Here is a 21,450-nt window from a genome sequence, read left to right on the forward strand (position 1 = left end):
ATCTCAGAGTGGAGGGGATAGATACTTTAACAAGACCCTGTATTTTTCATCTAGGATACATATTCCCTCCATTCCTTCTCATCCTAAGAACTTTGAAAAAGATCAGAAATGAGGCAGTGGATGTGATTGCAATTTTCCCCATCCGGCCTTGTTGATCATAGTGTTCCACAGCACAGGAAATGCTTCTAGAGCCACTATTGGCCTCTACTATTACAGCTGGATCTCTTCAATATTTTTTTTTAAATAGAATTTGGGAAAAGCTATTCTACTGGTACAAACAAATCTCAGTCTAATGACACAAGTATTGGACTTTCTACAGGAAGGCTTTTCTACAGGGTTTGGCTCTTAAGACTCTGAAAGTTCAGGTCTCTGTATTAAGCATACTTTTGGATGCAAGATTAGCCTTTGGAAAACTTAGTAAAGCAGTCAAACATGCGTATTTAGCCATACATTAGACAATTTGTAACACCATGGGATCTTAATCTTGTACTGGACTAATTAGTAATAAGTCCCTTTGAGTCTTTGCAAGAAACTTCTTCTCAAGTGGTTTACTCTAAAAGTATTAGTCCTGGAGAAATATATGCATTAATATGCAAAGAACCATATTTGAATATTTATCCAGATAATGTGACCATGAGGACAAATCGAAGTTTCTAAATGTGTCTGATTTTCATATAAATCAAGAAACTACATTACAAGCATTTTTGCTTCTAAGCAGACAATTAAGAGAAGTCTACATATACAAGATGTGGTGAAAGCAATATCCATATATCTGCAGAGAGAAACTGATTTGCTCTGTTTTTCTGTCTGGAATAAGATGTGGGCATGCCCCATTACAAGATACCCTTGCAAGATTGATCTGTGAGCTCATTTAGGTATAGAAGTAGAGCAGTGGCAACTTCTTGGGCTCGAAGAGCTCAAGTATGGTTGTGGGAAACTTTTAAAGAGACTGGATGGTCTGCAGTCCACACCTTTGTAAGATAGTCTATCCTGGATGTCCCACCAGTAACTATACCTCAGTTTGGAAGGAGGATCCTTCAGACTTGATATGTATAAAAAATGTATTATGCACCTTCATTATGGTGTCGCCAGTGGTCGAAGTGGACATTTAGAAGTGGCACTATGGAAATATTACGGTATGAAAAATGTAATGGCAATGTAAGTGAATGGAATTTGATAGTTTTACAATGAAGTCAGTAGGAGAAGTGGCAGTATGGCATGGTTTGATCACTGGGCGTAACAGATTAATGGTCCACCCTATATTGTTACTTTTATAATTACTGTTTAGGTACATTGCATTGGTCAGGCTTCCAGGGAGGGAGTCCAAATAGAAAATAAATTGTTACCTGTTAATTTTGTTTCCTTAAAGGACTCCTGGCACCCTTGTGATTTTATTATATTTTTCAGTAAGCACTTAAGTAACTCCGATACTGAGGGAGAGGAGGAGTCACACTGTATAGCCTCTGGTATTTTCTCTTCCTGTCTATGCTCTGCTGAATAGGAAGTTAACCCATTTTTCAGAGCTGCAAGGGAGTCATTTGAGGATCTAAATTAATAACATAATAGACATATTACATATGTTTAAAACAATTGTTTTTGTTCATTTTAGAGACCGCATACAGTCTGCCTTAGATGAAAACATGTTTGAGGTTGCGGTAAGTTAAACTTTAAAGCTGCAATACAAACTGTTGCAAAATGTCTTTCTTATATTTTGAATTCTTTTGAAAAATAAAAGTGAAAGCTTCTACACTGTGTGGTGTCACAGGAGAGACAATGTAGAAATAAGTTCTTCAGAAAATTGTCCTTTGGAAAAGCTCTACATAATGTGTAACCAGAGTTTTAGTACTTTGAGTACTATTGTGACTCCTAGATAAAGAGTAAAACTTTTTGACTTTAGCTGTTTTTCTTGTGTTCCTGATTTACTCAGTGAAATTTAACTGTTCCTGTACCCCCAAACTCTTTGTGACTTCCTCCCCTGTCCCATAATCACATTAATGACTTTATTTTTTTCTCTCTCATCCATGTGGAACACTGGGGTATAGAGCGCGGTGACTGGAGCCTGGGCACTTTAAATTTGCCTGCAAAGTCTTAAGCTCTTCCTGCTCCATTATAAAGTGATTGGTATATAAGGAAAGTGGATTCCGCGCTCCCTATAGATGTATGTAGGCTGCCTATAGGATATCTGAAGGAAAGGGTGGACTTCATCCCTCCATAGCATCGATAAGATAAAAAGTTTCCAAAGGCGCCAATGTGGTATTCAGTATACTAATACAAAGTATATTATGAATTTAAATACAACATATAGTTATATAAATCAGTGCACTGATATAAAATCAAAATACATCACGTGTATTTTATATATATATATATATATATGTGATGTATTTTGATTTTATATCAGTGCACTGATTTATATAACTATATGTTGTATTTAAATTCATAATATACTTTGTATTAGTATACTGAATACCACATTGGCGCCTTTGGAAACTTTTTATCTTCCTGCTCCATACCCCATTGACTGTGTCTGGAACATCGGTTTTCCAAAGTGTCTGCTGGAGTTGTGTGCTCTTTTTGCGAAGCAAATTGCCAAGCTTATTTTGGAGTGGATACAGCTATCCTTCACTCTAGAGAGCCCTTATCCCAGTACCCTTTGGTACCAGCCAACATGGGCTCAGAGCCTGGCTAAGTCTGTGCAGGGTTTAGTTCAGGTATCTTCTACTTTTGGAAAGAATTTTGACATCTGCCCCCACATCTAAGCCAGCGAAGTGTCAACTTCTGGGGGTCCCCTCTGGCTCTGGAAGGGTCCGATGCTAAGTTTTTTTTTTTCTTCCCAGGAAGTGGTGGATGGTTCTGACATAGGTGATTTAGGACGTTTCTTTAGGCAGACACTAGATTACGGAAAGCGAGAAATTGAGGCCACCTTTTAAAACCGTTTACACAGCACCATGGACCTTCTTTAGACCCAGCTTAGCTTCAGCCTGGGCAATAAGGAGAGATGACCATAGTAGTTAGAAGGGTCTGGACTCTGACAGACCAAAATTGGATTTGCTTACTCTGGTGGAGCATATCGGTAAAGCCTCCAAGTACCTTGGAAAACGTCATTCATAAGGGACTAGAATTTCAGTCTCCGTAGTAGCGGCATATCATGCCCTCTAGTTGCTTGGAATCTTTCATATTCTAGAGAGATCTTGCAGGCTACAGGGGGGAATGTGTTCCTTTCTCCTGTCAATACTCCTAAGGTTAAGAGACCTTTGTTTTGCTTCTTTTTGTCTCTATGGGAAGGCAAGTAGTCAGGCCTCAAGGAGTCAATTCTTTGTTCCCCAGGGAGGATTGCTTAGAGGTAGACAGGCTTGGGAGACTAGACATCCAGCTCCCAAGCAGTAGGCATGATGGGCAGGCTGCCCATGCAGGAACAGCTGTTGTGGGAGCCAATCTGCTTTTCTTATGGGAACAGTGTTTTATTTCCACCACAGACGCATGGGTGAGAGGCATCGTTAGATGGGGATACATGATGGATCTACTGAAATTTCCACCCAGGTGGTTTTTCACCACAGGTCTTCCCGGAGACAGCACATTCCACTAGATCGGTGGGTGCCTCTTGGCCGCCAAGTGACCGCCAGGTCTTTACAAAGATCTATTGTTTCAATACATTTTCATCCAAAGATGACCGTTTACATGCGAGTGCTGCACACCATATCTTCTGAGTGTATCCTTGTTCTCCATGGATGAATGATAAAATAGGAATAGAGGCAGCGAATAGTATATAGCAGGAGAGGAGCTTGATGTTTTTGCTGGTAAACTTTAAAGCAGGCCTGTCCAACCTGCGGCCCTCCAGATGTTGTGAAACTACAAGTCCCAGCATGCCCTTCCAGCTATCAACAGGTTGTCTACCGGCAAAGCATACTGGGGATTGTAGTTTTACAACACCTGGAGGGCCGCAGGTTGGACAGGCCTGCTTTAAAGTGTTTAAGCTACAGTCACTGCACTCTATGTACCCCACTGTCCTAGTGTTCCCCATCTGAGTCAGAGAAAAGGATGTGCAAATTACCAAATTTTAATTGAACAAGATACGAAAAAACAGTTGCCATATGTTCTTTTTTTTTGCACAACTGAAAATGTTGGATTTCTTTGGTGATTTTTCTTAGTATTTTTATTCTGTCTTACACAGGCACCAAATGCCAGTGAGAAAATGATCATGGACAAACTGTTTGAGCGAGATTCACTTGTTCGTCAGAGCCAGGTAAGTCACAGTATATTCTTTCAGGATGAAATGAAGAGGGCTATTGATGTCTTAAAGCAAGTTTGGAGGCATTGATACAGTAGTGGAACAAATGTAGTCTAGTGCGCATAGTTGGTGAGAATAGTATGAGATATGGATAGGATGAATTAGAATAAAATTAATTTGTCCCTAAAATTAATATTTATACCTTTGCCATATAGATGTACAGATGGTGGTTATGTTCCACCCTTTAGAAGAAAAGCTGACCCCTTCTGTACTTGGCTAGCTTTTATTTTCTGTGCCCTTGTGTTAGTCTGTTGCTAACCTATAAGGAACATAATGAGTCATCCAGCTTCCTAATGAGTATTTTACACAAGTTGGTGGTGGACCCATTTCCAGGCGGAGAAGACTAAAACTAGTGAAGATTGGGATGTGATAGATATTTTGTCTGCTCCATCAGAATGATTTGCTTCTGGTAATAGAATTTGTGTTGCTCCCTTTTTATTATGGCTGTTATTTTAGTCCTAAATAAGAAAAGGAAGCAACAGATGTCTTCTCCTGTCCAAATAACTACCCCTTTCTAGTATTTGTTCTGTAACATGTTATTTTCTGGCCAGGGGATAACTCCGACAAGTGCTTGTCTACAAAAATGCAAACATGCACTTTATTTATGAGCAATGGGGCAACTGAGTCCCATGCTCATAAATAAATTTTACTTTGACTCATTCCACCGTCGAACCTTAGCTCACTTGATAAGAGAGGAACTAATTTGTGATCAGTTTCCATTTTATAAAGTTTAAATTTGACAAGCTGTGCGCATGGCATTCTGGGCTGTCAATTATTCCAGTGTTGGCAGTCACTGCAGAAGACTCTTTACAGAACACTCAGATGCCATGTACACGAAGCGGTCTCCTCTAAGGGCTGATATGTCACGCTGCACTTGGACAAGAACAAATGTCCTGATTCAGGCAGGGCTCCCCAGGAAGTAGGTGGCATGACATCATAGGGCCCAGGTTTTGTTGAGCCGTCTTGTGTTTTATATGTACAAAAATTCTTAGTGCTAGGTTGGCCAAGAGGGAAAACTTCACCTGCCAGTGTCAAGACGAGACCTAACTATAACTTGGAACCCAAGCCAGTGCTATGAGAGGTTTTAATAAACTTCATAATAATGGGCTCAACAAACCTTTAGGTACGGGCTACATAGGAATGCTGTGTGTGTGTATGTATATGTATGTTTTCATTATAGTACCATGAATGCTATATTTAGCTTTTGGGTGTTTGAAACCCAAGTGGATGATTTTGGGTTTTTTTTGGTGTTTTTTTTTTATGATTTTGGCATTAAACTGTAGTTGCCACTCTCTCTTGACCATTCCTGTAGTCTACCTAGATCATCAGTCATTTGTTTTACCTCTTCTGGTGAGTGTACCTGTTGCATATCTTTGTGTCATCTGCAAACAGGCATAATTTCCCTTCAAAACAATTTGCAATGTCACCAATAAAGTAATTAAAAAGCACTGGTCTAAGTACAGATCCTTGGGGTACTCCACAGTTACCCTTTCCCTCTCTGAATGCACTCCTTTTACTATAACTCTGTTTTCTAACCTGCAACCAAGATCTTATCCATTCAATCACCTTAGAATCCAGGTCCCAAGCTTTCAAGTTTATGTAGGACAGTCTCAAAAGCCTTACTGAAATACAGGTAAGCTACATCTAGGACCCTTCTTGATCTATTACTTTAGTCACCCAGTGAAAAAAGTCATTAAGATTTGTTTGACATTATCTCCCCACAGTAAATTCATGCTGTTTAGGATCCTGTAAGTTACTGGATTTTAGATATTCTACAAATATTTTAAGAGTGTTTCATCAATTTCCCTACTACTGCTGTAAGGCTCACTGGTCTGTTGTTGCTTGCCTTTTCCTTGCTTCCACTTTTGTGCAGTAGTACTACATTTGCACTTTTCCAGTCCTCTGGAATTACTCCTGTAGCTAGTAACTGATTTGAATAATTCTGTCAATGGTGTTACCAGCATCCCTTTAAGCTATTTTAGTATCCTTGGATGTATCCCATCTGCTTCCAGTGATTTATCCACTTTCAGTTTTGAGAGTTTTGTTAGGACCTTCTCCTCTGTAAATGTACTTGTATCTCCCTCATTTTTATGGGTGTACTTGTAACCTAACTGTGGGCCCTTGCCCGCTCTTTCTGTAGTGAATACTGAGCAATACTTAGCGTCGATAGATGTCGGAGACTACTACCTTCATGTTCCCATGTGGGAGGGCCATCAGTCCCTTCTCTGATTTACGGTACGACTTTCTCACTAGCAAATTCAGGGAGCTCTCCTATGGCCTTTCCACAGCGCCAAGGGTGTTCACAAATATAATGTCTTTTATGGCTGCTTCTCGTTCCATGGGGATGACAATAGTACCCTATCTGTAGGGGGCATAGTAGGGGAGGAGAGTGAAGATCAAACAAGTTGATAAGGGCCAAGGACTCCTAGACCCACTACTATACCTCAATGTATCGCAGTCTTCCCCAATGGAGTCAGAGAAATGGATTTTACAGGGGGTAAAAATCTTATTTACATATTAATTTACACTGACATACTGTGCAAGAGTTTTAGGCGGTTGTGGAAGAAATGCTGCTAAGTAGGAATGCTTTACAAAATAGAAGTGTCAATAGTTTATTTTTATCAATTAGCAAAATGCAAAGTGAATGAACAGAAAAATCTAAATCAAATCAATATTTGATGTGTCCACCCTTTGCCTTCAAAACAGCATCAATTCTTCTAGGTACACTTGCACAAAGTCAGGGATGTGTAGGATTATAGTTAGGTGTATGATTAACCAATCATATCAAACAGGTAATAATGATCATCATTGTCATATGTAGGTTGAAACATAGTCATTAACTGAACCAGAAACAGCTGTGTAGAATGCTTAAAGCTAGGTGAGGAAAAGTCCTACTCTGCTACATAGGTGAGGTTGTAGAAGACCGTTTCGTGCCACAGGTCATACACCATGGCAAGACTGAGCACAGCAACAAAACACAGGGTAGTTATACAACATCAGAAAGATCTCTCCCAGGTTTCAAAACAGACTGGTTTTAAGATGTGCAATTCAAGTTCTTTTGTAGAAGCACAAAGAAACAGGCAACATTGTGGACCATAGACACATCATGCTTACTTTCTTAAGAAATTGGAAATGTCTAGCAGTGCCATCAGCTCAGAACTGAGAAAAACCAATGGGACCAGGTACACCCATCTATAGTTCAGAGAAGTCTCCCCAGAAGTGGTCTTCATGAAAGAATTGCGGCAAAAAAGTCATACCTTCGACCTGCAAACAAGGCCAAACGACTCAACTATGCACAAAATCATAGGAACCCCATGGCAGCAAATGCTCTGGACTGATGAGTCAAAATTTCTAAATATTTTGCTGTAACAGAAGGCAGTTTGTTCACCGAAGGGCTGGAGAGCGGTACAATAATGAGTGTCTGCAGGCAACAGTGTTGCATGGTGGAGGTTTCTTGCAAGTTTGGGGCTGTGTGAAAGGATGGACTGCCTATGACACCCTGTTTGTTGTTGCTGGGGACTGGCTGGGCTTACTTTGCCATCGTCCCCTTTCATTATTCCGAATACGCCCCTCCTGCCGCAGTAGGAGGAGCCTGCTGCCAACACTGGACTTCTTTATGGCATCCAGAACCACCTTCCTTCTGGGTAACTGTCGCTGCTAATGTACTCCCGTGCTGGTACCCCTGACAGCTTACTTTGGATCAGGGTGCTGCAGATGGTTCCCCCCTAGCCTTTCACACTGGCCAGAGCTGCTGTGTAGCGGGCAGAGCAGTGGTACTAGGAGCTGGGTCCAAACTACAGAACAGCCGGAGGATGGATTAGATTTATGGTCTAATCTGTAGGTCACAGGATTACAGCAATATTGAAGAAGTTGTCAAGCAGGGTCTTGAAGCAGAGAGTGATGTTTATTTCGTTCAAGTGTCCTGACAAGGACAGTTCCACTCATTAAAGGTATCAGTGTTCAGGTGAGATGGAACTTCAGATTGATATATTTCAGTGTACAAGGGCTCTTTTTTTTTTAATACAGTTTTAGACACGGCCTCACAGGCTATTTTTAGATTCCGGATGCAATTTGTTTACCCAGACATGGATTTACATGCAATACAAAGCTAACAATATTTACGCTTATCTGTGATATCCTAAAACCTTGCTGTGATTTCCTGCTTCTTATTTTGGACACAGTGGACATCTGAAAGCACGTCTAATTATCCCTTCCTTTCCCTTAAGGGGTAATGGACATTCACATCAAAAGGTCTAATTAACATGAGATTAGCATGGGTGCTTTCTTCCAATAGTTGCAGAATACACATTTCCTCCCAAAATAAAGAATTTCCCTTACCAAAATATACACAATATCAAAAAATAAGTGCATTTGCAATTATATAAATAAGCACCCTGCACTATTTCCTTTAAATTAATTTATACCATAAGTTACTTATAAGTAATTCAGTCACACGCTGCATTTTAGAAAATGGAGTTGGGGATTTGGTCAAAATTAATGATGTCTTCAATGCTGAGAAATACAGGCAGGTATTTATCCATCATGCAATACCATCAAGCAGGCATCTGATTGGCTCCAAATTTATTGTCCAGCAGGACAACGACCCCAAACATACAGCCAATTTCATTAAGAACTGTCTTCAGCATAAAGAACAAGGAGTCCTAGAATTGATTATATGACGACTCCCCCCAAGCTCAGATCTTATCATCATTGTCAGTCTGGGATTGTATGAAGAGACAGAAGGATTTGGGCAAGCTTACATCCACAACCTCCCCGCCGAGTTCCTTCAAAAACTGTATGCAAGTGTACCTAGAAGAATTTATGCTGTTTTGAAGGCAAAGGGTGGTCACACAAATTTGGATTTTAGTGAGATTTAGCTTGTGTTCATTCACTTTGCATTTTGTTAGTTGATCAAAATAAACAATTGGCACTTGTATTTTTGAAAACATTCATACTTTGCAGCATTTCTTCCACACCTGCCTAAAACTTTTGCACAGTATTTGTGTGTGTGTGTGTGTGTGTGTGTGTGTGTGTGTGTGTGTATACAATTAACAAACATAGCTATATTCTTTTTCACATTGTTAGTGTGATATTAAATTGGAGCTCTTGTGCTTTACCTTCCATTATGAATCGGATTCTCAATTAAATATAGTAAAGCTGAAAAAATAACTTGTTTTTTTTGTTTGTTTTTCTTCCTTTTAGCTGGTAGTAGATTGGTTGGAAAGTATTGCGAAGGATGATGTTGGGGAGTTTTCAGAAAACATTGAGTTTTATGCTAAAGCAGTATACTGGTATGTAATGAAAACAACGGGTGACATACTAGGAATTTTGTTTGTATTTGGTTGTGTTTTGTTTCTGATCAATAAAATGTAATAGGCTACTTCTGGTGAGAAGTCACAAACAAATTATGGTTACCCATCTAGTATTAAGTGGTATGTGTGTTTCAGTTTGCAGTTTAAAATGAAAAGATCTGTAAGATTACACAAAAATAAAGTATAAATAAGTTATGAGCAATGGTTATCAACCACTTGTTATTATGGTAATCCATACAAACGAGTCAGTGTTTCCAAATTGGCTTTTCTAAAATTTAGTTTATTGCAAGTAGATTTATAAGGAACACTAGAGTTCTGCAGCAGTAAAACCGTGGGTAAAATAGGATATACATAAAACAGGGACATGTAATATACACAAACTAAAAGCATGAATGAAAACAGTATAGGGAGTGCCCTCCCTTCCTACATAGATAATTTATATTCTATTTGCAAAGAGGACACAGCTGAAACAAAAGGAGTAAGTGTGGCTCAGGGTGGAGATTGGGATAGTTTTGAGTTGAGTAGTAAAAGTAGGAGTAGGGTAAACTCTAAAAACAAATGGGTTTTCCAGGAGCGTATAAAGATTTGAATTCTGTGAGAGAGTCTGATGTGGTGTGGTGTGGTTGTAAATTCCAAATTCTTGTAGACAGGAGTGAGAGGTTGTGTCCAGAGGCACCCAGCAGGTCAGATGTAGATCTAAGAGGGTGAAAGGGAAGGTATTTTAAGATGAGACTTGAGATGTATGAAGGGGTGCTGCTGAGGGCTATGTAGGCCAGGGTGAGTAATTTGAATTGTGTTCTGGACGACATGGGGCACCAGTGAAGAAGGGATTTACAATATAGTGGAGCAGACATCATCATCATCATCATCATCATCTGTTTATATAGTGCCACTAATTCCACAGTGCTGTACAGAGATCTCATTCACATCAGTCCCTGCCCCACTGGAGCTTACAGTCTAAATTCCTTAATAGAGACACACGCTCACACACAGACACAGACAGAGAGGGAGAGACTAGGGTCAATTTTGATAGCAGTCAATTAACCTACCAGTATGTTTTTGGAGTGTGGGAGGTAACCGGAGCACCCGGAGGAAACACACGCAAACAAAGGGAGAACATACAAACTCCACACAGATAAGGCCATGGTCTGCAATTGAACTCATGACCCCAGTGCTGTGAGGCAGAAGTGCTAATCACTAGGCCACTGTGCTGCCCAGACATGCAACAACACAAGAGGAAAATCAGTCTTGCTGCAGCATTTAATATGGATTGAAGCACAGATAGATGAGTTAGGGTAATGCAAGATATAATGACGTTGACAGTGGTGAAGGTGGAAGATGGTGACAGAACAAATAAGCTTTACTGTATTTAGAAATATTGTCAGAATACGCCCTTTCCTAAGGTAGAGGCAACGGACTGGGAGAATGGCTGTATGGGAGGAATAAAGGTAACAGGCTTCAGAGACAGAAAATTGGGTTATTGACGTTTGAGAGGCGTTTGTATTACCCTGGGAAGGAAGCATATGAGGAGCTCTATTTTTTTTTTTTTTTTTTAACATTCTGTGCTTTAGTTAGTGTTGGGACATCCATGAGGAGATAGCAGAGACACAGTTGGTTGCGCAGGAGAGGCCAGGGGTGGAGAGGTGGTAGTGAAGACTGAATGATTGAATTGGTTCCTCAAGAAGTCTACAGTGAGAAAAACAGAGGACTGAGAACAGATAGTGAGAGTGGAGGAGAGGATGTACCAGAAATGGACACACTAAAGAAGTGGTTTGATTGGTAGGAAATTAACCAGGAAAGAACAGTGTCACAAAGGCCAATGGAGTGAAGGGTGTGTAGGAGAAGTGTTGAAAGCACCATAAATGTCCAGAAGAATGAGTATGGTGAAGTTACCCTTAAACTTTACTGTAAGTAGATCATTGATCACTTACACAAATGATTTCTCACTGGTTTTCTGTGAGCAGTAGCCTGATTGCAGAGAGTTGAGAAAGTAGTAAGACAGGCAAATCTGTACAAGTTACTCAAGTAGCTTGGATGGTCTTTCCACATCAGATCACCCCAAAAAAAAATGAAATGTCCACCACTCATCTCGGACTTCATTATTTTTTATCTCCACTATGAAACAAAGTACTCTGATTTTTTTTGTTTGTGGTAGTAATGTACCGTATATGCTTGTGTATAAGCTGACTTTTTCAGCACATTTTTTAAGCTGAAAAAGCCCCCCTTGGCTTATACTCGAGTGAGGGTCCCACATTTTTAAACACCCCCCAAAAAATTGGATCCCTAATGTCGATTGAACCTAGCGTTTTTAATTCTATTCGAAAAACATGCGTTTTTGCCATAACGCAAAACATGAGGCAGATAAAGTAATTGGGTTTGGATTCGGGAGGAAGAGTTACCTTAGGGGTCGAAATTTTGTGGTGATTCCTTAGTAAACACCCGTGATGCTTAATAAAATAAACTTGATAAAGAAGCCGCGTTTAGTAAATTATTTAATAAATTGAAAAATCAATATTTAATCAACTAATTGTCACAGTCGAGATATTTGGCAGAAATAGTTGTTTTGACATCCTCTCAGCTAAAAAAATTTCAAACAAATCTGAGATGGGTGGTGGACACCTCTGGTTGAACTGACATGGAATGACCCTGGAGTCAAAGGGAACAAGAGAAATAAGGAGGAAGTTTGAGAAAGAGGCTGGCCAAGAGACTGTTTCTTTAGGATTGGTGAGATGAGTGTGTGTTATAAAGGAGGATGAAATGTGTCAATGGGGAGAGGTTGGCAAGCAGTGGGTGAGATGGAATGAATAATTTGGAAGGAAATGGGGCCAAGTGGGCAGGTTGTATTGAAAGACGATGAAATGAGTGCAGAGACAAAGGGGTATATTTAGTAAACTGTGGGTTTGAAAAAGTAGAGATGTTGCTTATAGCAACCAATCAGATTTTAGCTATCATTTTGTAGAATGTATTAAATTAATGAGAGCTAGAATCTGGTTGGTTGCTATAGGCAACACCTCCACTTTTTCAAATCCGTAGTTTACTAAATATACGCCTTTGTCTTCAGTTACTGGTGAAAATGAACTGAGGGTGGATTGGGGAGTGTAGGAAAAGGTGGCTGGGGTGTGCCGGATTTGGCTTGAGGAAATGTTGTTGAATTGTGTCTGTTTTGTCCATGAAGCAGATGGCAAAATCATAAGATGTGAGGGATTAAGGGGGAGGAGGTGCAAGTGGGCAGAGAAACGAGTTGAAGGTGGCAAAGAGGGATTGGGGAGGGCGATAGGTAAGTGATATGGATAAGGTGGGGGGGTTAAGGTTTTAGAGCAGAATGAGGAGTGTGAGAAGATGGTGGGGATTGCATGTGGCCCAGGGTTGGGTGAAATGTTGCCATCAGAAGGAGCAAGGGCGAGAGATGAAATTAGAACATGATTTGTGGGTGTGAGGTTTGTTTCTGTTCAATTAGGCCTGTGAGTGTGGTGGGTGCAGGATACAAAATAGTTTATTGATGGTGACTAGCCAGGAGGAAACTAGTGAAGGGGAATTTCTGATAGGGAATGGAGAGAGAGAATGCTGGAGGGAGGAGTGGAGTGGAGTTTGGAGAGAAGTGTGGTGAAATGGAGAAAGAGGAGGTAAATTCAGTAGGTAATTGGTGGAGTGATGCAAGAGATTTTGAAGAATGTGGATTAGCTAGGGTAGGTTCTGAAAGAGTTGGGAGGGACAATTGTTCATAGTTGTGCAGGGCGATGAGGAGACTACTTTACGTCCTCCTGTAGGATGTTTATAGAGTAGGCAGTATCTGCAACTTTGACATATGTATGTTGTGTTTGCAAAAGAGCCCTTTTTGCTCATTATATTTGTTCTGTTTTACTCTCTGTGCTAGGGAAAATACTTTACACACATTGAAACAGAGAAGTTTTTCAGCTTTGGGAAGTAGTCGACCACTGGTTTCTGAATTGGTACGTATAAACCCTAAAAATTGTACAGCTGATTATTTAAAGCATTTTAAATACACTTCAGTTTATATGGATTAAACAGTAATTCGAAGTATGTTGAACTAACTTGCTTTAAATATTTTTGGCATGCTAAAAATACTGCAACTGGTGGCGTGCAGTAACAATGTCAATAGCTTATATTTAAATAGTTTGTGTTTTTTTGTTTTGTTGTTTAATAGCAATATAGCGGTGTGTTAATAGCTATGACCGCTGTTTCCAGGGCCCATTGAACCACCCAATTGCCTTCTTGCTGTTTCCCCTGCTGCTCCATACTACCAGTGTTGTCCAGCTTGCCCAATCTCATATATTGCAGCTCTTTACAATTACCTCCTCATAAGTTTTGAAGAAAATATAAAATTTTGTAATTACTGATTATTTCATGTATATGGGTAATCAAATAAAATGTCTTTTTCATTGTTTCTTTACGTTATTTTTTTTGCTGTAGGATCCAGATGCGCCTATTAGACAGAAACTTCCCTTGGATGACCTTGATCGTGAAGATGATATCAGACTTCTGAAATATCTTTTTACATTGATCAGGGCTGGCATGACTGATGAGGTAAATAAAGTGTGTTTTTGAAATTCAGTTCTCTAATAACAGAAACCACTATTTTCTTTCTAGATTTAGCATAGACTTTCTAACTGAATGAGTTAACATGAGTTCAGGTCAATCAGAAAACCAATTCTAAATTCAGGAGCAGAAAATGTTCAGTATTGTATGGGGTCAGGTTGATTATCTGTGTAGTAGCATCCTATACAGCTATAGAAGGCGTATGTGTACTCTTGCATAACATATGCACGATTCACAATCAAATGTATCTATTTTTTTTGCAGCAAAGCAAAATGTGATGTGGAAAAATCACACAGAAGAGTATTTGAGTGTTAATTGAGCAGAAATGTGTTTTATTCCTTAATCAAATGGACCCATTTAGTGAGTGGGCATACATGAAATATAATGGCAGTCGGCAGGGGCTGATGCGCTTTGCAAGACAGCCCTAGTCCCTTCAGATGTCATTATAGGGGTGCCTGGCTCCCAGGTCCAGCCCTAGAAGAGCACAGGACCTATGGTGGATAGCAAGAAAGGGTCAAGATGGAGGCCACCACTAGGAAAGCTCCATACTAGGACAGTCCTGGCCCTGTCCTATGGACAGGGCCAGGACCGGTCTGGACCAAAAGGGGGAGGTGCTTTTCCTCCAATGTAGCACCTCCTCCTTTGCAGGAGTATTCTGAGAAAATACCACCAGAAATCACACTCTGCTTCTATCCTCATACAATGCCTGAAGCTTTTCCTATTATGGCTACACTTCTAGCTCTGCATGTGGGAACTGTTTTGCCTAAAAGTATTTAATGACATTCTGTTATTGTAGGCTGTGTGTGTGCTCTCCATTCTGATATTTATTGTTGAGTCAACTCTTTTGCCACTGTCACTGGTATAAGTTATTATACATAATATACATACAATAGGCTAGAATACTGTGGTATGCCATAAAGCCAACCCTCCTACTACTTTGATTGTAAAACTATCAAATCGCATTCACTTACATTTCACATACTGCCACTTTAAATTTCCACTTTTACCAGTTTGACTGTGTGTTTTTGTGTGTATATATATATATATATTATTATTATTATTATTATTATTATTATTATTATTATTATTATTATGCAGTTTCTTTCCAGACCAGATAGTTTCCTAGTTCTTTATGATGCACATGAGAGTGCCCGACAACAAAACAAACAGTTGTAAGATGTTTATAGTTACAATCCCACAGAGTTAGATGTAAGAGGGAACTCTGGTTCCTGATAACATTACAGCACTACCAACTACTGGGCAGATCAGCATGAAGTCTCAGTTGAAGAGGTGTCTGCCTGCAGCAACATGGTCCTCTGTCCGTACTTTTCCCAAATTCTACAGGCTCAATGTCTTTGCATCAAAGTCGCCAGCTTTGGAGGAAAGTTTTGTACACAGTTGTCTCTTAGTGACAACTTTGAACATCCCCAAGGTTAAGCAGTACGTCCCAAATAAGAAGACAGAGAAGAGAGATTTTTCTTCTCACAGTTAAATACTTTTCTCTTGATTTCATTTGCCAGACACTGCTTTCCCACCCCTTCTTCGCTCTGTTTGATATATATCAGTACTATCTTTGTTTGAATTCAGCCACCTCCCCCCTCCACAAAGAATTAGTGTCTATTCCAAGCACCATTACACCATGGTTAAGCAGTGTCCCTTAAACTGGATCAGAGAAATGGATTTAACAGTACTGATTTTTTTTTTATTGTACCTTTGGCATAGAACTGAGCCAGTTCAGTGTTTGCTTTTACCAGGCTTTCTATAATGTTTGAATATATTTGTTTTATGTCTGGAATGTAATATACGTGTTATGTCTTAGTCAGTTGACTGTAGTAATTTCTTTATATTTGTGTCAGGCACAACGTTTATGTAAGAGATGTGGTCAAGCCTGGAGAGCAGCAACATTGGAAGGATGGAAACTTTATCATGACCCTAATATAAATGGAGGTAACCCGTTTCCACTGGCGTGACTTTTGGCTTAGCCCATTGACCCTCGTCACCCCTGTTTATTGTGCTAGATTTAAGAAATGGTGCAATTTCCTCAATTTTGCTAACGAGTGCTTGCCATGTAGGTGGAGAGTCGCAACCGGTGGAAGGTAATCCATATCGCTGTGTCTGGAAAGCTTGCTGCTGGCGTATGGCAGATGATGTAAGTTTTTACTATGTATAAAAACAAAAAAAACGATATAAAGTCCAGTCCATATGCCAGCACTGTGGAGTAAATTGTTTCAGTGCTCTTCAGGGGCAATAACACATCCAGAGATGGTGTGAGACCCTATTTAATTTGGTCCCTGGCACCCTAATCATAGCATGTGTCTGCATTTGTAGGAAAGTCCTGTAACATCAGTTAGCACTGATATCCCTGGAACAGGGAAATACCATGGTTGTGCAGGGAAGTCATGTTTCAGGTCTCTTCTGCCTGTCTGCAATAGTAGAAGTTCTGCTGAATCTAGTAGAATTTGCTCTTAGTTTCTGCTAAATCTAGTGTGGAGTAATTCTAGTAGTGCTGGAAAAAGACCCATCAAGTAAACCCTGGGTAAAGATAATAAAAATATAGTGTGTGTATATGTATATATATATTCCTCAAGATTACTGTAGGATAAAATGTATAGTTTACTTTTAAAGCCTTACTTTATGCTAGATCTGCAGGAAAAACATCTGCAAAGCATTTAATTACTTATTTGGGTTAACTAATGGGATTGTTTTGGTTATGCAACATCTACTACCTGCAGAATCCTCATTGACAATTTCCTTTGTAATGATAAAGTTCCAAGTGAGCAGATGTTTCTCAGCAAGATGGATAAGTAGAACTTGCCAATGTCAGTGCTTTCAGTAAAGTGGTTGAATCAGACAAATAGTGCTGCATGTCTCTTATTAAACAAACATTTTAGAATTCTTGTTAAGTACCTTATGATCACATTTTGATGTGAAAAATAAACAATGTTTCTATTTTTTCAGGAGCAGTTCAGTAGATATGAAAGGGCAATCTATGCCACACTAAGCGGAAATCTTAAGCAGGTATGCCTTGCTTTGTTACAGGGGATAACGTGTGTATTTTATACAGCACCGTTGTTTTCATACAGCAGTTTACAAGAGACAATACAGGAAAAACTATTGCCATACAATAATGAAATAAAATGATTCTATAGGAAAGTAGGTTGGAATAAACAGAAGGTGAACTAGTTTTTGTACATTGGTAGTTGTACAGAACTTATCCTGAGCATTTAAATTCATTCACAAGTTGTGTCTTTAGCTTGGACTTAAGGCTAGGTACACACTGAAGAGTTTTGTCCAATAATCGGGAAAATCCGCCAACATACGACCGTTCGGTCGGAAGTCGGGTTAGTGTGTATAGTGACACGATGGTCGAAAGACTTGCCAAAGTGTCAATTGTTGGCTCATTTGGTTTCTTGTACTGTTTAATATTTTCCGACCAATCCCCCTAACGACCATGGAGTGTGTATAATTTTTCCGATCGATCCACGAACAAGTGTCGATTGGTTCCTCGAACTGCAAATCCTCTGGGGGAATGTGTATGTTAATTTCTGAAGCCTGTACCAGTCCCAAGTGGTGTGGTGTTCGCACGTCACTCATTTTGTAATTTGGTGCTTCTAGTGGTAAAGCAATAGCAGGTGGTGTCTATTGCATTAATGCATATAGCATATGTCTGCCAGTTTAATTATAAACCTTTGTCAGTGTAGACTTATAACAAAGTTTTATTTATATGTGTATTGCTTATGTCTGCCTCCTAATTATAGCTATGTGTCATTTGATTGTACACTCAATACACATAAATAAAAAGGTTAAATATGTGTATTACATTTTTAGTACAAATGTAATACATATCTGCCTGCATAATAAAATACATTTTTGAAAGAAAATGTGTTGCCTTTGCTTTTTTGATGAGGTTTGGGGTGGTTACTATTGAACATGCTCTGCCCCTTATTTAAATTTCTTGGTTTCTTGGTATATTGTTACATAGTCGTTTAAGTGTGTATAAATTTCTAATCTTTGCGCACAACAATTTATTGGTGAAAACTCGCTTACCGGACGCTCGGTCTTTCGTTAATCGTCTAAAACGTGTCTAGTGTGTACGCATTAATTGTCCGAGCGATCAGACCTTCGGTTGAAGGGAAAGTCGTTGTAGATAACACGTTAGTCGGAAAATACTTCAGTGTGTACCTAGCCTAAAGGTGAGGAGAGAATACTTTTATGTACTCCAATTGAGATAAGCGACAGAGAGTGAGATGGGTTTAAGGAGAGAGACAGCAGTAGAAGTGGATTGGGTGACGAGGAGTTTTTTATGTGCAGAGGGTAGGATTAGATTAGAAGCATGGTGATAAAACCGATGAGCCGATAATTGTAGGACCTAGAAGGTAAGACACAATACTTTGTTCTGGCACCTCATCACGATCATCTACAGGCATTTAAGGAGGACCTGTGTTAGGACTGATCTTTGAGAACAAAATATGTTTCTTGCTGTAGAATTTTGATAGATTTCAATCGAAAACATGGTATGTAGTAAGCCCTGAGTAGTATGTTAAAGTAATCCAAACTGAGAAGGATAATGGTATGAATTAGTTTTGGCAGTGTAGTGACAGAAGAAAGGACAAATCTTGGTGATATTACAGAAGAAAAAAAAAGTGGAGCTTTACTCAGAATATGAATACAAGTAGAGAAAGAGATAGCAGTCAAATTTTTTAAGGGTGTTAACGGGCCAGTCTTTGTTTGGAGGAAATATGAGAAGCTCCGTTCTAGATATGTTATGTTTGAGCCATTGGAACACCATGCAGGAAATATATGGCTGCTAAGCATTTAGAGGTTTTTATACTACACAAAATATTTGTCACCCACTAATATGTATCATCTGCGTATAGGTAATACTTAAAACTCTATGTACTCCCTACTGTAATTTGTAAGGATATTACAAGTCGCAGAGATGTCAAATGAACTTACAAAGGCAGGCTGTGGGCCAGAGAGCCAAGATGGTGTATAATATTTTCATTGGTTTTAGTAGGGGACATGTTGCCAAGTATAATACAGGAGGCAAAATATTTGACACACACTCAGTTTTGCACCTATGAGATGCATGTTGATCATGGTGGGTAGTGTTTATAAAAATGATTGCAAAAAAGTGCCTACTTGTATATATGTTTTTAGTACACTTGCAGTAGTAATATTTAATACATTTTAGAAGACCTTTTGACAATTCCTGCTGATTAAGGTTTAAAGTTTAGTTGGTTATCTTGATTATTACTTTTTGACAAGAGCTTTGTTTACATCCTGTCGCTCTCTTTTAGCAGTTAGGTTGGGTGTTTTTTTTACTAGTAACCTCAGTCTTATTACACTAGGAGAAACGATGAACATTTTTTTTATGGAGAGACAGCCACAAAATAGGTAACAGTTGGTGTAACGGGGAGGCAGTCAGAAAGGTGTGAGGGGTTGTCCAATAATTGACATACCCTTTTTAAAATATTACATGCCCCCTTATTGTACAACGTGTCCAATTTTCTGTGTTATTTGAAATGTTATGAAAATTGCAAACTATTTTAGACTTTTCCCCTTGGCAACTAAATGAACACATGCTCTATATACATTATTACATTATGTTATAACGTTGACTCCTGTCTCCACAATTTTCTCATCGTTTCTGCTTTGTTGGTAATAGCTTTATACATTACAGCTGATAAATTCTTGTGATACTGACCGCTTTTATTTTAATTTCGTTGTTGGAACGTTCATTGTATATGGATAGGCCATATAAAAGCACATAATAAAATGGAGCTGCACCTGATTTAGTGTATATTGCAATGCATAACTGGCATTGAGTAATGTTTTTAACCCACTGGCCAAAAGGGATTGGCTTATAAAGGAACTGCATATAATACTGATTGCAGTAAAAAGAGAAAATTCATACCATTGGTAGATTTAACGTACTACTCAATACTTTGCAGTACTTTTAAAATGTAATTTATACATGTGGAAAGTATATTTTGATCAAATATGCTGACTTGGCTCCTCCATTGCCAAGATATCATGTCCTGCAATGCTGCATAGCAGAAATTGTACAATGAACCAGGCAGCATGGAGACTTCCCCTGCATCATAGTAACTTACATGTGTCCTAGTACTGGCAGTGATGGCATTATGGGTGTATGTCCACACTGACTGGTTATTCTGATTGATTAGATAGGTGGGAAATTCATTAAAAGTTATACCATGGACCCTTCCTGTTAGTCACCCCTTCGGATCTTTCATCTATCCAATGTCTCTCTAGATTTGTCTGGAACGGTTGGTCTCCCAGGATTAAGCTTGCTCTCTGAAAGAGACCCACCATATGTGGTGGTAGGGGTTTTCCGGATTTGAAAATTTACTATTGGGCGGCTCATTTGAGCCAAATTGTAGCCTCCTTTGCCCCCCCCCCCTTCCCCTGCGGCACTGTCGTGGGTTGACATCGAATCCGACTATCTTAAATTTCCAATTCTTTCCTGTATATGGGGTCTCTCAAAACAAGCTAGACCTCCCCTTACCTCCCGATGTCCCACCTTGTTATTCACAGCTGCGATCTGGAAGACCTGCCGGCCCCATCTCAATATTCCGGTGTCCTCTCTTCCTGTTCTACCTCTTTGGGGTAACACTGCCTTTCCTCCTGGGCTCTCCTCTGCCTTCTATAATCCCTGGGTCTCTGCGGCAGTTCGATATGTCGGAGATCTAATATTTCAAGGTGCCTTTATCTCCTTGGATGATCTACGCTCTAAATATCAAAGTCTCCATTTACGGGTATTTCCATTTACGAGTATTACCCCCCCTATGTCTCTCCTCACCTTTGGGTAGGGGCACAATTTCCTTTATCTACAGCTTAATTCTCAATGTACTTTTACATCCGAGCGGTAGGCATGAGAGGCAGTGGGATCTGGGCCCCCCCAAGGAGGATTATTGGGAAATCATAAGGGATGAAGTCGCCGCCAGCTCTATTTCCACTTTGGTGAAGGAGAACGCATATAAAATATACTATAGGTGGTACTACACCCATGACAAACTCACTAAAATGTTCCGCTCTAGTTCTCCATTATGTTGGCGGGGTTGTGGCCAGATGGGAGTGGCCAGATGGGATCTTTCTTACATATCTGGTGGTCCTGCCCTAAAATATCATCCTTTTGGGATCGAGTTAGGACCCTCCTCTTCTCCCTCCTTCCGTGTCCGGTCTGGAAAGACCCATGGCCTTTTCTTCTCCGGTATCCTCTGATTGATAATGATAGTCTGCGAAATTGGCTTCCCATGTCCTTGCAGCTGT

The 21,450-nt window shown here is 39.7% G+C and overlaps 1 protein-coding gene across 1 annotated transcript in view; it reads left to right on the forward strand.

Annotated features, from left to right (window-relative positions):
- The window catches only part of NUP107 (nucleoporin 107), a 65,221-nt gene that overhangs the window by 25,827 nt on the left and 17,944 nt on the right, over nucleotides 1-21,450 (forward strand). The window contains exons 8-15 of the mRNA XM_075209498.1: nucleotides 1,610-1,655; nucleotides 4,172-4,243; nucleotides 9,491-9,579; nucleotides 13,475-13,550; nucleotides 14,032-14,145; nucleotides 16,014-16,104; nucleotides 16,230-16,306; nucleotides 17,116-17,175. Coding sequence (XP_075065599.1) covers nucleotides 1,610-1,655; nucleotides 4,172-4,243; nucleotides 9,491-9,579; nucleotides 13,475-13,550; nucleotides 14,032-14,145; nucleotides 16,014-16,104; nucleotides 16,230-16,306; nucleotides 17,116-17,175 — 625 coding nt within the window. The remainder of the gene's footprint in view (nucleotides 1-1,609; nucleotides 1,656-4,171; nucleotides 4,244-9,490; nucleotides 9,580-13,474; nucleotides 13,551-14,031; nucleotides 14,146-16,013; nucleotides 16,105-16,229; nucleotides 16,307-17,115; nucleotides 17,176-21,450) is intronic.

This window comes from Mixophyes fleayi, chromosome 4, assembly GCF_038048845.1.
Source record: "Mixophyes fleayi isolate aMixFle1 chromosome 4, aMixFle1.hap1, whole genome shotgun sequence".
Taxonomy (NCBI): Eukaryota; Metazoa; Chordata; class Amphibia; order Anura; family Limnodynastidae; genus Mixophyes; species Mixophyes fleayi.